Source organism: Musca domestica, unplaced genomic scaffold, assembly GCF_030504385.1.
Source record: "Musca domestica strain aabys unplaced genomic scaffold, Musca_domestica.polishedcontigs.V.1.1 37, whole genome shotgun sequence".
Lineage (NCBI taxonomy): Eukaryota > Metazoa > Arthropoda > Insecta > Diptera > Muscidae > Musca > Musca domestica.
In genome coordinates, this window is record NW_026712321.1 from 1,689,316 (window position 1) to 1,707,627 (window position 18,312).

The 18,312-nt window shown below is 33.2% G+C and overlaps 1 protein-coding gene across 1 annotated transcript in view; it reads left to right on the top strand.

Annotated features, from left to right (window-relative positions):
* LOC101898160 (putative uncharacterized protein DDB_G0282133) overlaps positions 1 to 18,312 on the top strand; it is a 64,757-nt gene that overhangs the window by 31,102 nt on the left and 15,343 nt on the right. Inside the window, exon 2 of the mRNA XM_059126106.1 lies at positions 11,553 to 11,598. Coding sequence (XP_058982089.1) covers positions 11,553 to 11,598 — 46 coding nt within the window. The remainder of the gene's footprint in view (positions 1 to 11,552; positions 11,599 to 18,312) is intronic.

An 18,312-nucleotide genomic window follows, 5' to 3' on the forward strand; every position in this document is an offset into this window, starting at 1 on the left:
TAGTTTTGGATATAAAAAATTAGTCGACAATGGCTGTTGTACCAAAACTTTCAGAAGCCAGTTTGCTATGAAAACAAAATTGTAGATAATAACTCTTTTGTTCACAAAGAAAAGTTATCGATAACTAATGGTTTATTTTAATGAGTTTTTTTACTACAATTACCTTTTACCCCTTTATTAAAAAAGTGTAAACAACCGTTAAAAATCCATAAAACTGGCTCATTTAAATTTAATCTTGTCCTTTTTGCCATTTAATCGAACTAATCACATTTGAGGTTATGGTGCTTTTAATTAAATTTTCAATTTCAAAGAGGCAAACAATGAACCTTTCTTCCATCCTTTTGCAAACGAACGAACATCCCATTGAAATTTGATACTTTGTGATGCCATCTAACAATCATCCTCGTGATATCATTGCTAGGATCATGCGTTTGCCATTTCATTTCAGTGTTTTTTTTTTTTTTTTTGCGACTGCTGCCTCTGCTTTTGAGGTTATGTTTGTGTCATTCTTTCGTTGTCGTTGTGTGGTTATGTCAGGGACCCAGTTCATTTAATTGATATGTAATTATGTGGTAGTTGTGTGTATGTATGTGTTTTTTTTTTTGGTTCGTTTTCAATGGGAATGTATGTTAATGAAGCTGATAATGAAGATGTTGGCAATGGGAGAATCCGAGCAGCTCGCATTTTTTGCCTTTTGTCCTCTTTTCAAGTCCTTGCCGGGTTTGAAACAAAAACAATGCGTTTGCATGTCGTTGGTTGGATGGATGGACGGATAGATGGATGAATGTTCTTGATTGTGTGTTTTGCATATTGATTAGATGCGACGATGATGACACAGACACAGATACAGCGACATGGGGCCATGGACACGGAAACCCAGCCTAAGGAGAACATTATAATAAAGCAGAACAAAATACCCATTGTTGGTATGTAAACCCATATATAGCAAGTCAGGCTGCCAGGCCTTTGGTTTCTATTGTTAGAAAATTTATTGTTGTTTTAGCCCTGGTTTTAGTTTTCAATTTTCTCAATTCTTGAGTTGCCTATTTTTTTGTTTTTTTTTTGGTTTGGTTTGCTCGTTCCTTCATTTGGTATTAAAATTTTATTTGAATTCTTGGCACCAAGTTTTAGTAAACCATGCTTATGCCACCTTCTCAGAGAGCTCTTCTCTCTCCCTCTCTCTCTCTCTCCCCACAACGGTATGGGTGGATAGATGGATGGATGGTTATTTTCTTCACTTAACGTCATTCTAATGACGACTTTGTTGTTTGAAATGTCTGACAAGAGCTTAATGCTTGTTTTATGAACTCATTCTATGCGAGCGACACTTGTAAATGCGGACATGCGAACGCATAGCCGAGCGCATCATGACGCGTCGTCGTCGTCGTACGTGCTGGAAAATTAACGTAAAATTATATTATTTAAACGTGATTAATAAAAGACATGCCATGCCACCCATATTGTTTGTTTGGTTGGAAACGAGACCAGCACCAGCTGAAATTCTAGTAGCAATGACAGCAACAACAGCCACGGCAACAAAAAGTTAAACACTTGTTTATTGCCATAATTGAAATAGGGGCGTTGTACAAATACGTGTGCAGCTTGTTAGCCGAAATAAAAAAAAATAAAACGCTTTGGAACGTTTTTTTTTGTTTTGCTTGGGAACGGAATTTTATGTTAATTGGAACAAAATGAGTTATCGATTAGTTGTATAATTTTTTTTTTCAAATTAAATTTTGGGGCTTCTTTACAAAAACATTTTTTATTGGCATGGGTTACTTATAGAAATAATGTTATCGACAAAAGTTGATCGATTTTTTATATATGCTTCGTTCCAGAACCTGCAAAAATCTACAATTTTTGCAATTTTCTTCGCTACCATAAAGGGAAAATCGGTTATCGTAATAAAAATTTTTATATTATTGCAGTTCTGGAACAGATCAATAGCTATCAATATTTTTTAAGTTATTTTATCGATTACATTACATAAAAATGTTATTATCGATACCATTTACGTTCAGAAAACTTGTTATCGTTTAGTTTAGTGTTTTTTTCTTACAAAAATTATTATCGATAGTATTTTTTTGGAAAAAAAAATCTAAAGATATATTATCGATGGCATTTTTTATAAAAAAACTAGCTATCGATTAGTTTATAGTTTAGAAAAGTTTACATTTAGAAAACTTGTTATCGTTTTGTTTAGTTTTTCTTTTTTTTTACAAAAATTATTATCGATAGCATTTCTATGGAAAAAATCTAAAGATATATTATCGATGATATTTTTTTTATAAAAAAAACTTGTTATCAATTGGTTTAAAGTTAAAAAATTATTGTCGAAAGCATTTCTTTGTAGAAAACTTGATATCGATAAATTTTCTGTAAATGGAAGTTGTTATCGATTTGTTAATTTATTTTTAATGTTTTCATGTAAGAAAATGTTTGATCGAAACCATTTTCTTGATGTTATCAATGTTATTTCTTTAAAAGAAAAATGTCAGTTCTTTGTATTAACCCTGTTATCGATTATTTGTCTATAAAAATTAATATCGATACCATTTTTTATAGACAATTTATAATCGTTGAGTTTTTGTCATAGGTAATTTATTATCGGAAATATTTCTTTGTAAAAAATTGCTATCGATAAAGTTAATTTAAATTAAAGTTGTTATCGATAGTATTTTAGTAGAAAAAAATATTGATTATAGCTTAAGTTATCGATGCATTTCCTATCGATGACACTTCTTTATAGTAAACTTGTTATCGATACATTTTTTAAAAAAGAAAATTGTTATCGATTAAATTTTTTTTTGTAAAAAAAATTGCTATCGATACATTTTCTTCAAAGGAAAATTATTTCGATGACATTTCTTTGTACTTCACTTACTATCGATAAATTTTCTTTGAAAAAATTGCATTATCGGTGAGATTTCTGAATAGAAAACTTGTTATCGTTTAGTTCTTATCTCTGAAAATTTATTATCGAAGACATTTTTTGTAGAAAACTTGATATCGATAAATTTTATTTGAAAAGAAGTTGTTACCGATGACATTTCTTTGTAAAAAAACTGTTATCGATAATTAAGTCTTTTAAAAAAGGTTATTACTGATTGCATTTTTTGATAGAAAACCTATTATCGACCTTTAAAAATTGTTATCGATGGATTTTTTTTTTGTAGAAAACTTATTATCGAAGCATTTTCTTCAAAAAAAGTTGCTATCGACAGCTCTTCTTTATAAAAAAATTGTTTTTTGATAATTATTTTTGGAATAAGTGGTTATCGATGGCATTTATTTGTAAAAAAAAATATTATCGATAATTTAGTATTTTAAAAATCTTATTATCGATGTTATTTCTGTACAGAAGACTTGTTATTGTATTAATTTCAGAAAAGCATTTCTTTGCAAAAGACTTGCTATCGATAGATTTTCTTTGATAACATTTTGTTATCGAAAGCGTTTCCCTAAAAGAAAGTTAGTTTTAATTATATGTTTAGTTATCGATAAATTTTCTTTAAATAGATTTGTTATCGATGATATTTTTTTTTAATAAAAAAACTTGCTATCGATAGATTTTCTTCAAAAAAAGTTGTTATCGATGACATTTCTGTGTGGCAAACCTGTTATCGATAATATTTTCTAAAAAAAATGTTGTTATCGATGGCATTTCTGTACACGAAAAGTTGTTATCATTTAGTTTTTCTCACAAAAAAGTTGTTATCGAAAGCATTTCTTTGTAAAAACTAAAAAAAAATCTCTGTAAATAAAAGTTGTTATCGATGGTATTACCTTAGAAGGTGTTACTATTGATTATAGCTCTGTTCCAGATGTGTAAAAATGTTAAAGTTATTATTACAATAGCCGATTTTTTTCTTTATGTTATCGAAACAAATTGCAAACCTAGTAGTTTCTGCAGGTTCTGGAACAGAGTATATATATCTTAAGTTTGAGAAGCTTCTATGTTATCGCCCCGCATTTTCTTATTATCGATTTTTTTTTATTCACATAAACTATTCTTGTGGCCACACTTTTCTGAGTTGTTGTTCAAATCATCATGCCATTCCAGTTGTTATTGATAGGATATTAATATCCTCTCTGTTTAATGGCCAATGTTTTTTTTTTTATATTTTTGTGGTTTGTTGGCCATGAGCCAACACTTTGTATTGGGTAATCGAAAGGTATTCTGCCATTAGATTTGGGTTGATTGATAGTCATGTTCGAATGCGGTAAAAATGTGTATTGAAAATAAATAAAGTTACACGCACATATTGGAGAGTGAGTGATTATACAATATAGTTCAAAAGGTCAATTTTTTTTTTGGGGCGGGGGGTAATGGATGAAGGAGGGGAGGGGGCTAGCTGGCATTACGACAACAAATCGTTTTACCATTTATTGGTAATTTGTGAAATTATTTTTGGAACAACAACCAAATCATCTAAGATAAACAGAAAAGAAAGAAAGAAACACGCAATCATGTTTAGGCATGGCCAAATGAGGTCATTATACTGCAGTATTTTTTCGGTTTCCAACATTCCAAGGATATGTGCCATGACATAATGGCAAACAAAACGGAATGGCTATACGTATCGTCCTAAAATCCTTTTGGTGTTTTAATGGCGTTTTCTTGTTATCTCTAGAAGTAATAGAATCCCTTGACCGGACAATGAACCCATTCTGAAGCTTTTACCATGACGGAATGCAGACCGACCGACCAACCGACCAGCCATTCAATATAACATTTCAAAATGTGTTTCAATTCAAATTCAAAATCTTTGGTTTGCTGTTGTTGTGCAAAAATAGCAACAACAAAAAAGTATGGGAATTTCGCCAGCAGCAAAACTAAGGCAGGGGGTTGAATGAATGAATTCCTTCCTGTGCAAGGAGTTTGGCAAACATTCAGGACGGGCAGAGAGATGGAGAGTGGAGAGAGGCAGGGGCAAGGGATGAGGACAACTGAACTTAGCGACCATAGAAATCTGCTTATTTTTTTTTTTTGTGTTATCGTTTTTCTGCATTGAAATTACACAACAAAAGTCTCAACAAAGTTCCCAAGGAATGTATGTACACACATGTATGAGAGACAACAACAACAACAACTGGAACAACACACATGTGTATGAATGGCAGGGAAAAAAGGATGCCCTCAAATGCCTTAAGGCATTTGGTGTCTGCAAACAACCATACAAATGGATATAAGTAGATTGGAAGTATATAAAACGAAATACTAGTTATATACACAACTCTACATACCAGCACACACACACACACACACACATGAGTGTGTATGTGTAGTCACATTTATAATAAAACACATTCCAAGTTTTATTTCTTTACGATTACACCAACCGTGTCATGCCATGCCATACCAAAAGCCCTTTTGGCTTCTTTTGAAGTCAAATTGTTTTTGGGATAAAAAAGAACGGATGATAAGGCCTTGATGTGGAGAAATGAGAGAAGTGGAGAGAGAGGGATAGAAAATGAAAAAAAAAAATCCCCTAAAAAGTCAGTCGCATATAAGCCTCCTTAGTCAAATATATTTTTGGATATTTGGAAAATTGAAATTCATTCCCGTTCAATTCGATTGTCTTTGTGTGTCCTTTACACATGTGTGCGTGTGTGTGTGTGCATCCTTGTTATACAAGGTTATCGAGGCCAAACAATCCAATAAATCTCAATTTTTTAGGGGTCGTTACGATTTGGTAATTTTTTCGTTCTCTGTGAGATACACAGTGGAATAAATAAAGAATCAAGATTTATCGAAAATTGATGTAAATATTGTCAACATCTCGTTAAGGTAAAGTATTTATCGAACCTAATCGAAATAACAAAGTTATTATCGACAACTTTTCTCTGGAGAAAACTTGTTATCTATTAGTTTTTTCCATGGAAAAACTGTTATCGACAACTTTTCTCCATGGAAAAGCAGTTATCGACTACTTTTCTCCATGGAAAAGTTGTTATCGACTAGTTTTCTCTATAGATAATTTGTTATTGACAACTTTTCTACATAGGAAAGTTGATATAGACAACTTTTCTCCTTGGAAAAGTTGTTTATCGACAACATTTCTCTACAGGAAAGTTGTTATCGAGAACTTTTCTCCATGGAAAAGTTGTTATAGAAAACTTTTCTCCATAGAAAAGTTGTTATCGGCATAGAAAAGTTATTATCGACAACTTTTCTCCAAAGAAAAGTTGTTATTGACATTTTTTATCCATGGAAAAGTTGTTATCGGCAACTTTTCTCCATGGAAAAGTTGTTATCGGCAACTTTTCTCCACAGGAAAGTTGTTATCGTTAACTATTTTTCACAGAAAAGTTGTTATCGACAACTTTTCCTCCATAGAAAAGTTGTTATCGACAATTTTTTTTCCATGGAAAATTTTTATCGACAACTTTTCTCCATGGAAATGTCGTTATCGAAAACTTTTCTCAATAGAAAAGTCGTTATCGAAAACTTTTCTCAATAGAAAAGTTGTCATCGACAACTTTTCTCCATGGAAAAGTTGTTATCGACAACTTTTTGCCATGGAAAAGTTGTTATCGACAACTTTTCGCCATGGAAAAGTTGTTATCGACAACTTTTCGCCATGGAAAAGTTGTTATCGACAACTTTTCGCCATTGAAAAGTTGTTATCGACAACTTTTCGCCATTTTCTCCAAAGAAAAGTTGTTATTGACATTTTTTATCCATGGAAAAGTTGTTATCGGCAACTTTTCTCCACAGGAAAGTTGTTATCGTTAACTATTTTTCACAGAAATGTTGTTATCGACAACTTTTCTCCATAGAAAAGTTGTTATCGACAATTTTTTTCCATGGAAAATTTTTTATCGACAACTTTTCTCCATGGAAATGTCGTTATCGAAAACTTTTCTCAATAGAAAAGTCGTTATCGAAAACTTTTCTCAATAGAAAAGTTGTTATCGACAACTTTTCTCCATGGAAAAGTTGTTATCGACAACTTTTTGCCATGGAAAAGTTGTTATCGACAACTTTTCGCCATGGAAAAGTTGTTATCGACAACTTTTCTCCATAGAATAGTTTTTATCGATGGAAAACTTGTTATCGACAACTTTTCTCCATTGTTATCGACAACTTTTCTGCGTAGAAAAGTTGTTATCGACAACTTTTCTCCATAGCAAAGTTGTTACCGACAACTTTTCTGCGTAGAAAAGTTGTTATCGACAACTTTTCTTCATAGGAAAGTTGTTATCGACAACTTTTCTGCGTAGAAAAGTTGTTATCGACAACTTTTCTCCATGAAAAACTGGTTATCGACAACTTTTCTCCATGGAAAATTTGTTATCGACAACTTTTCTCCATAGAAAAGTTGTTATCGACAAGTTTTCTCTATAGAAAAATTGTTATCGACATTTTTTCTTTATAGAAAAGTTGTTGTCGACAACTTCTTTATATAGAAAATTTGTTATCGATGGTTTTTCTTGATAAATAACAAATTATCGAAAGATTTTCTTTATGGAGAAGTTGTTATCGATGGCCTTTCTTTATTAAAATATTGTTATCGATAGCTTATTTTAGAAAAAACTGTTTTGTTCTGAAAAAATTATTATCGTTTTTTTTTGAATCCGTTAATAATCCAACTGTTCTCAAAGGTATCCACCAGAAATCGTTTGATTTCATTTTCAAACATTTCTTCTTGTCTTCAATTCTATTTCTTAATTTTTGTTTGTTTTTTTGCCCATTTTACGTTCGGTTGGTGGTTGCTTGAGACCTTGCCAATTTACGATTCGAAAATTGTTTGTCTGGCAGAAGAAAAAAAAAACTGATAAGAATCGCAAGAAATCACATTCGTTGCCGTTTCCTTGCGGCACAATGGAGTGTGCCACATATTTTCACACAGAAATAGACAGACAAGCTCATTTGTGTGTGTGTGTGTGCGAGTGTGTTGCAGACACCAAAGATTGTAAAGACATGTGGATAAGTGTTAAACACAGCCACCCCAACCTGCCGCCACCACCACAGTCTTCGTCGTTGTCATCATCATCAGCCGGCCTGGCCATTACGATAACAAGCATATTAGATACTTGGTTTGGCATCGTGTTGGAATTCGAAATACCAAATATTTTTTTTTTTTTGGTCTGCAATTTGGAATTTTGCAAACAAACAAGAACAACAACAAAGTTAAGGAAAATTCTAAGCCATGGCCTAGGAGGGGGAGTTGGTCTGAATGGGTCGTGGGAGGGAGGAACCATTGAAGATTGAGATGTCTGCTGTCTAAGATTTCGAGATAAAATTACCAACAAATGTCACCTGACAATGTGGATGTTGGTGGATAATAGTTGTGTGGCTGGCAGACTGTGGGTTGTTATAGTCGCCGCCGCCATTGGCTTTAAAAATTTGTCAACAATCGACAAAAAAAAAGATGTTAGTTTCTATGACCGGCTCTCTCATTAAAACTCATTTGTCTAGCGACGACGACCACTAATTGCAGTATCTAAAAAGTTATTTTAATGAGTTTTGAATTCAAATATTTCTTCAAGGTCATTTGCATTGAATGGAGTCTGCAATTTCTTTTTTTCCACTCGTCTTCTTCTTGTTTTTCATTTATTTGAGGAAGCAATTGTATGAAAGCTGAAGAGGTAAACTCCATTGTACATATATGGTAGCTTGTTCTCCATTGAAGTGTCTAACCCTCTCTGGCGGCTTGGTCATGTTTCAATACCAAGTCTTGGCGTTTTTCTTTTTTTTTTACAAAAATTTCAATTGCTGTTTTGAAGATTCATTTGATGCTCGCTAGACAAAGTGGATATAGTTGTTGTGTGTGGTTATTTGATTTCAAAAGTGGTTTCTGGCAAATATTTCAATACAAAAATGTTTCAAATTATCGTCAGAAGAATATCAACGGCGGCGGCGGCGGCAGTAGTGGTAGGTAGGTAGCATCATCATTATTGAAATAAATAATATTTGAAATCAGAAACTTGATTTGATTTATGAAACAAGATTTGAGAGGTTTAGAACAAATTATTAAGTGTTTGAAATATAATATTGAAATGTTTTAATAGATTTTTATGGAATTTTTCGATTTTGTTTTGAAAAAGTTGTTTTTTCTTAGCAAAAGACTTTTTATCGGAATATTTTCTTTAAAAAATGTTTTTATCGCCACATTATTTCCATAAAAATTTTGTTATCGACGATATTTCTTCATAACACATGTGTTATCGCTAAATTTTCTCTATAGCAAATGTGTTATCGACAATGTTTTCTCTCGGAAAAGTTGTTATCGATAACTTTTTTGAATAGAATATGCTTTATCGGCAACAGGAAAGTTGTTATCGATAAATTTTCCGCATAGAAATATTGTTATCGATAAATTTTCACTGTTAAAAAGTCCTTATCGATAACTTTTCGCTATAGAAAAGTTGTTATCGACAACTTTTCTCCATAGAAAATTTGCTATCGACAACTTTTTTCCACGGAAAAGTTGTTATCGACAACTGTTCTCCATAGAAATGTTGTTATCGACAGCATTTCTCCATAGAAATTTTGTTATCGATAACTTTTCTCCATTGAAAAGTTATTATCGACAACATTTCGTTATAGAAAAGTTGTTATCGACAATTTTTCACCATAGAAATGTTGTTATCGATAACTTTTATCCGTGGAATTGTGGTTATCGTTAACTTTTCTCCATAGAAAAATTGTTATCGACAACTTTTCTCCATAGAAAAATTGTTATCGACAACTTTTCTCCATAGAAAAGTTGTTATCGACAACTTTTCTCCATAGAAAAGTTGTTATCGACAACTTTTCTCCATAGAAAAGTTGTTATCGACAACTTTTCTCCATAGAAAAGTTGTTATCGACAACTTTTCTCCATAGAAAAGTTGTTATCGACAACTTTTCGTTATAGAAAAATTGTTATCGACAACTTTTCGTTATAGAAAAGTTGTTATCGACAACTTTTCTCCATAGAAAATTTGTTATCGACAACTTTTCTCCATAGAAAATTTGTTATCGACAACTTTTCTCCATAGAAAAGTTGTTATCGACAACTTTTCTCCATAGAAAAGTTGTTATCGACAACTTTTCTCCATAGAAAAGTTGTTATCGACAACTTTTCTCCATAGAAAAGTTGTTATCGACAACTTTTCTCCATAGAAAAGTTGTTATCGACAACTTTTCTCCATAGAAAAGTTGTTATCGACAACTTTTCTCCATAAAAAAGTTGTTATCGACAACTTTTCTCCATAGAAAAGTTGTTATCGACCACTTTTCTCCATAGAAAAGTTGTTATCGACAACTTTTCTCCATAGAAAAGTTGTTATCGACAACTTTTCTCCATAGAAAAGTTGTTATCGACAACTTGTCTCCATAGAAAAGTTGTTATCGACAACTTTTCGCTATAGAAGTGTTATTATCGACCACTTTTTTACAGGAAAGTTGTTGTCGACATTTTTTTCTATTGAAAGTTGTTATCGACAATTTTTTTCCATTGAAAAGTTGTTATCGCCAACTTTTTGTTGCAGAAAAGTTGTTATTCCTAAGAAACATTGATATTTGTGCCAGAAATTCTCAGAATTGTGCTACTTTAATATGATTTATAAAAAAACTGATGCGGTGATGGGAAAACTTGTTTGTTGTTTTTTTTCGAAACATATTTCAAACAATGTCAACTTCTATATTAACTGTTGTGGTGACTGTCACTGTCATTGAGATGACACTTGATGAGCAATACTGAAAACTGGCCTTTTTGCATATAAATTTCATAATAATCATAAATCATTTCGAGTTTTGTGATGGAATTGCAGTGTTATTTATTTTCGAAATGATTTAACTATGCAAATTAGCCTGTGCTAGAATTTCATGCCCTGCTGTTATCTGTAATTGTTGTTGATAGTTTAATAAATAATGTTAATATTTCTTTGAAATAATAATAAAAGAAATATAATTAGTTAATTAAACAAATATTCAAATCACGTTCAGATGCAAAAAAAAACATGGTCAATGGTTATTTAAGTATTTGCTTTAAAAAGCCATATTCCGTACATGGAAAGGCATTTAAGTTGAAATATGGTTTTGCCGAAGCCTTACTTATGGTCAAAATTCATAACTATTAATAAATAATAACAACAAATTGTTGTTTTTTTTTTTTTTTTTAAATAAAATTTATAGTTTTGTTTATTTTGCAAATAACAAATTTCAATTCAAGTCTCACGATTTGTTAGAGATTTTAATTATTTTAAATATTAATTTTTTTTTTATTATTTTGTCATGATTTCAAGTTTCAATTTCAATAATTCAAATCAAAATTGTTGATTACAACAACAAAAAAACAGCAGTGACAACAACAAAAGATAAATGGTGTGTGTGTGTTTGTTTGTCTCGTCGAAGGTGCTGAGAGATACTTAAGGTGTTTGTTTTGTGTGTGTGTGTGTGTTTTTTTTCGGTATTGCCATTCATATGTTTGTTTTGCTATTATTTCCAACATTTATGGCCATTTATTATTGGCCATAAATACTCGGTTTATTGTTAATTATATGTAATTTGTATGCATTTAATTTTTATTGTTTTTTTTGTCTCTCTCGTTTCGTTACAGGTTACCACAGTTTACACTCTATGCCAGGATTATTTTTTTTATGATGGTAAGTACGGAGTAGAAGTAAGAGAGAGAGAGGGAGAAAGAGAAAGAGTTGTTGAAAAGTCTGGGAGGCAGAGGAAAGGTTTGAGAAATTAACACGTGTAGATCCTAATAAAGATCAATGATTGATTCATGTGTGTGGCCAGGGATGGAAAGTTTAGAAAGTTGATTTTTGAAAAAGAATGGAGGTTTGGGGTTTTAAATGGTAAAATGTAACAGATTTTTAAAATTTTAAATTTTCACTCCCTGATTTATGTGATTTAGTTGAATTTATAATTTGCGAGGGGCGCCCAATGTGACTTAAATACAATTTGTTCCTAAAACCTTTAAATTAAATATAATTTACAACAACAAAGGTTCAGGGACCTATTTTAAATGTTTTTTTGTTTTTTGTTTTTTTTTTTGTAAAAAACATCAGCTTGTTAGATAAATGCAGGAAAATGTAACAATTATATTCAATTTCTTTAAAAAAATATTTGTTGCTAAAGTGGCGCCCAACGTGAAACTATTACATTTTTCATCTATTCCAATACACGAATAAAAATATATATTTTTTGGAAACCAACTCCTTAGATGATGGAGTAAAAAAAACACGAATGCCGTCCTTGGAGAATATATTAAAAAAAAACCAAGTCGTTTAAAAAAAATCATGTTTGTTGGAAAGTGGCGCCCAACGTAAAACTACGACTTCTGTCCTATGGAATCGAATAAATACATGCCCTAAAAAATATGTACAACTGTTGTTCAACAGAGAATATTTCCTTAAAAAATTCGATTTCGTCTTCCACAAAAAAAAATTGTTGGAAAAATGGCGCCCAACGAAAAACTATCACTCCTGTCATATAATCCATTCCACCATCGAATCGACTAAATAGTTTTGTTAAAAAATTCCACTTAATCGATCCTTGGAAAATATATTGTAAAAAATACACGTCGTCTTCCATAAAATTTTTTTTGAGGGAAAAATGGCGCCCAACGTAAAACTATCACTTCTGTCGTATAATCCGTTTTATTTAGAAATTAATAAAAATTATAAAAATATATTCTTTTAAAAAGTCCTTTTAGAAAATATAATCGACGTCGTTCTTCAAATACCTTTACGAAAAGTGGCGCCCAACGTAAAACTATCGATTAAATATTATTTTTTTTTTAATTCCCAGTCTGTTGATCCTTTAAGAATATATAGTCTAAAAGAAAATCCTGGAAGTCCTTCAAAAAAAAAAAGGAAAGTGGCGTCCAACGTAAAACTATCACCTTAGTCATCTAATCCGTTTTATCTGGGGATTAATAAAAATATATTCTTTAAAAAAGTCCAGGTCTGTTAGTCCTTTTAGAAAATATAATCGACATCGTCTTTCAAAAAAAAAAAAAAAAAAAAAAAAATGGGAAAGTGGCGCCCAACGTAAAACTATCACTTCTGTCATCTATTCCGTTTTATTTGGGGATTAATAAAGATATATTCTTTAAAAAAAGTCCAGGTCTTGTAGTCCTTTTACAAAATATAATCGACGTCGTCTTTCAAAAAAAAAAAAAAAAAAACTTTGGTGAAAAGTGGCGCCCAACGTAAAACTATAATTAAATATTATTTTTTTTATAATTCCACGCCTGTCCTTGTCTTCTAAAAAAAAAAAAAAATTCAAGACGTCCTTCAAAAAAAAAAAAAAAAAGGAAAGTGGCGCCCAATGTGAAACTATAACTTCTGCCATCTAATCCGTTTTATTCGGGGATTAATAAAAATGTATTCTTTAAAAAGTCCAGGTCTGTTAGTCCTTTTGGAAAATATAATCGAAAATAAAACTTGGTGAAAAGTGGCGCCCAACGTAAAACTATCGATTAAATATTACATTTTTTTAATTCCACGTCTGTTGGTCCTTGGTTTTCTGAAAGAAAACCCAAGAAAAAAAATACAAAAAAGATGGGAAAGTGGCGCCCAACATGAAATTATAACTTCTGTCATCTAATTCACTCCTCTTGGGAATTTAATTGGTAAATTTTGTGGAAAAATAGCGCCCAACGTTAAAATATATCTTCTGCATAAATTTTGTTGAAAGATGGCGCCCAACGTAAATCTATCAAAAATATGAACTTTAATTCGGAATTAATAAAAAAATATATTCTTTAAAACAATCTACGTCTGTTAGTTCTTGAAAAATATATCAACGAAATCTTTCAAAAAAAAAAAAAAAAAAAAAAAAATGGTGAAAAGTGGCGCCCAACGTAAAACTACTAGTCTTCGCATTAATGCATTTTAATGGGGAATTGAATATATATTTTAAAAAATCATTGGTCTTTGGATAATATATTCCTTAAAAAATCCACATGCTCGCCAAAAAAAAAAAAAAAACTAAATAAATAAATATTTGGTGGAATAGTGGCGCCCGACATTAAACTATTACTTCTGTCATCTAATCCATTTTACTTGGGAATCGAATAAAAATATTCTTTAACTGTTACTAATCCATTTAATATGAGAATAGAATTTTTTAATTCGATTCTTTCTAGAAATCCACGTCTCATGGTCCTTTGGGAATAAGTTCTTTAAAAAAAATCTGTCAAAATAATTCACAGATTTGCTAATCATTTAAATTTAGAATATTTTTTTCCAAAAATAATTATTTTCTTGAGCATATCAATCATCCCCTGCCCACCGAGATAACAAATTTAGATTTATACTTTTCAGGAATTTGATTTTTCTTTTATTGAATTTGGTGGCGCCCAACCTAATTGCGGTGCTTGTGTGTCATAAACTGCAATTGTTTTATGAAGTCGTCCCCAAACAACAACAGAGATTGTATTACCAAAAATAGTTGGCTGATACGAAAAAAAAAAATAACGTATTCAAGAGAAATATGAGTTGACATATCCTCATTTTTGCGATATTTCCGGTCGATTATGGGAAAATGTAGAATATTCTTTTATGATGTTGTAAAATGAGCCATAATTTTGTTTCTGACAACCAAAGAGGGGGAGAGGGGATTTTAAGTCGAAATAAAACCGCGAAATTGGCTGATGAAACAGGGCCACAATGGTTTTGATTTTGGGGAACGAAAGAGATCGCTCAAGAAGAGTCAGTTTGAAATGGCAAAACTTGAGTTGGATGGGAGGAGAACTTCAAAATTCTAAAAATAATTCTGAAACCTGTCTGTCTTATGGAGGTGATGTTGGGAAAGAAAGAGGCCTTTCCTAAAGAGTGAATTGAAAATTTCAAAACTTGAGTTGGATGGGAGGAGAACTTCAAAATACTAAAAATTATTTCAAATAATTCTGAAACCTTATCATCTTAATTCTCCAATAAGATTTCGATAAAAAAAAATATCCTTACTCTGCTAAAGCTTAAAAAAAATCCAAAAATAATATCTTCCAGTCATTCCTTTGATCATTTTCTTTTCCTGTTGCTCAAGTATTTCCTTTCGCAAGCAGCTATTGACATTTCCCTTTCTTTTTTTTTTCTACCCAGCTTTGAATCAAGTCAGTTAGTCAGTCAGACATCCAAGAGATTTCCTTTTTGCTGCTGTTTGATGTTTGCTTGAATGACGGTAACCCAAAACCCACACGCTCACAACCTCCCCGCAAGAAACGAAACCACCAAACAGACCACCTAATTTTATGCCCTGCCAAGTTTATAATCCTTGCCTCAGACAGTTTGTCTAATAATATTTTTTTACACCCCAAGCTACCCATTTACCTATGCCATCCCAATGTACACACCCGCCCTCCCCCATTGTAATCTTGACATGGTATTGCCGAGATTTTAATTTTCAATATTTTGCGTCACAGACAATACGCTGACTGTTGTGGTCAAAAAAAAAAAAAATCGAGAAAAAAAAGAGGAAGAAGCAAAAAAAATATATGAAACACATTCTGCTTTGTGGTTTAGAAAAGGAAAATGTGAAAGACGAAACAAATACTTGACAAACAGCAACAACGGTAATAATAATGACATTTGTGTGGTCAGAATAGCGTTAATATGGCTTGGGCCAAATCAGGGCAGACTTTAAGTACATACTCACATATACGTATGTACGGGGCTTGCCAACAGTTGTGGGAGCATAAAATAGCATGGAAGAGATATGAGGGAAATTTTCATTGAAGATTCTGGCGTGCAATAGAAGGCACAGTGGTCTTCTAGAGACCAGATAAAAATTAATCCAAAAAAAAAGAAAATCCAAAGGTGTTCTTAAAACCAAAAATGTCGCCGAGGTATTCCATAGTCAAAAGAAGAGCCAGAGATCCTTTATGGGTCATAAAAAGTTCCAAAGATCTTCAATAGACAGATGGTGTTGGCATTAAGCAAGCTGGGACACTTTGCAGTCACCCGGACCTCTTTTTGAAGGATCGGGTAAACGGAAATAGGTTTCCTTAAACAAAAAATGTTGCAGAGGTATTCCGTAGATAAACGAAAACCCAGAGATCCTTTAAAAGTTCCAGAGATCTTCAATAGATAGATTGTGTTGGCATTTAGCCGGCTACAACATTTTGTAATCGCCCGGACCTCTTCTTGAAGGATCGGGCAAACGGAAATAGGTCGGTAAATTGTTCTTTAATAAAAACAGTTGTAGGTTTGGTTGAAAAGAGGGGCGAAAAAAATCGCAACATATGCTGGTGGACATACACTTAAGCCAGTATAGGCCTGGGTGCGCTCTGTCGCTCACTCCATCTATCGTTTTGTGCGTTTCCTCCTTTGTTTGAATTCGCAAAATGGTAGTATTTTTGCCGCTGCTTTCAGATTCGGAGTCTGAGCACTACCTGTCGTTGAAGGCTGGAAGGAGCGTACGCTTACCCGGAGTTCCTTAGACTCTATGTCTTTCTTTTTGTCTGAAGGCTGTGTGCTTGCAGCAATAACTTCGACCACAGATGCCAAGGCAAGTGGGTGCCTGCGGTAGAGATTTGCTCACGATCGTTGGATAACGACAAGGTATGACTCTTGGCTGGATCATAAGCACTGGATTATTTAGGTCCTGCACCATAACTTCGTTCTCTTTTTTACCTTCTTCCATTTTTGTTTTAAGGGAACACCCCTATAGTCAGTTTTTTGTCCTCGGGGAATCCGATGATCCCCAGAGACGGGTTATCACATTATTCCGCTCCAATCAGTTCGTAACTAAGACGTTTGACTAGTTTGAGCAAAATAGTGTGATCATCCATCTCCCCCTATCCGCCGGTGGGGATACGCCTGGTAGGAAAACTGACAACACCCCAAGGAAGCGTTTGCGTAAAAACTGTTTCAGGTGGGCGATAGGAATCCGTCGATTCATGAGTCTTTGATATTGCGATCTAATTATCCATTAGAACGTTTACGTTAGCCGGTCCCGTGTTGGCATTGAGCCAGCGGGGACTCTTTGCAATTACCCAGACTTTTTCTTGAAGGATTGGGAAGATTGGAAAGAGGTTACGCTACATGGTTCTTTAATAAAAACAAGTCCCAGTTCCGATATCCCCCCTCGAACCGAGCCGTCTGTTTAATAGCAGTTTCCAGATGGCATTTGTGATAGGAATCCGTCAATCCATGAGTCTCTGATATTGCTATCTTATTGTCCGTTAGGACGTTAACGTCAGCCGTTCTCGTGTTGGCATTAAGCATGCTCAAAAACTTTGCAATCACCCGGACCTCCGCTTGAAGGATTGCGCAGGCGGAAAGAGGTTACGGTGTATGGTTCTTCAATAAAAAAAAAGTCGTCGTTCCCCTCTCCCCGCTCGCGCCGAACCGAAAAACAGTTTCCATTAGACATTTATAATAAGAATCCGTCGATCCACGAATCTCTGGTAGAATTTGTATGATGGTATGCCATTTGGCCTATTTATCCACCCGTCTGGCACCTTGAGCCTTATTGTCGCGACAGCCACTTCAAACTTATCTTAATATCTATTGGGTGTACGTATAAAATTGTCTCTAAAGCCCTAGTTTATGTTGTCTTCATTGCTCCGCACATGCTTAAGCAGCATATTCGTTGGACTTTCTGTAATATTTTAGTATTAAATTTGTTATCCATAGCTGTCCTTCGGACTACTGATGTGGATGTTAGAATAGGTCGAATTATGCTTTTCAATAGCCAGTGTGTCATCTTTGGATGGAAACCCCATTTTTAGCCTATGGCCCTTTTACACGTTGCCCAGCATCTGTGAGCTTTACTAGCTCTTTCTTGGATCTGGTCTCTCGAATTAAGTTTCCCATCTAGAATCACACCTAGATGTTTATCCTTATTGGAAATATTGATAGTCTAGTTCCGGAAGATTGGTTCATCGAAGACAAAACTTTTTTTTTTTGGATTTATGTTAAGATCTCTTGGTCTAGCCCAGTTGTGTGCAAATTTCAGAGGCAACTCGGCCTTTCTGCAAAACAGTTAAGGATTCTTTCCCCTCAGAAGTATAGCGTTGTCTGCATAGTAGAATGATTCAAATCCTTCGTTGTTTAAAATACTCAATAGACTGTGGTAGTAACCCCCACAGGAGAGGTGATGAAATACCTCCCTTGGGCATTTCTTCACCAATTTTGTCCCCCTATGTTTAAGTCATATAGCCCGCAACTTATCCATCTATTTCTAAGCATATGGTTTATCCAGTTAGAGGTTTGGATCCTCCCTTAAAAACTACCTTTTACCTTTTCATGACTCAGTTCTTCCATGATTTTTTTTTTTTTTGAATTATATAAATTTAATTTTTTATGCACACCCGAAAAACGTGATACTAGGTGATATCAGCAGCAAAATGACAACCCAAT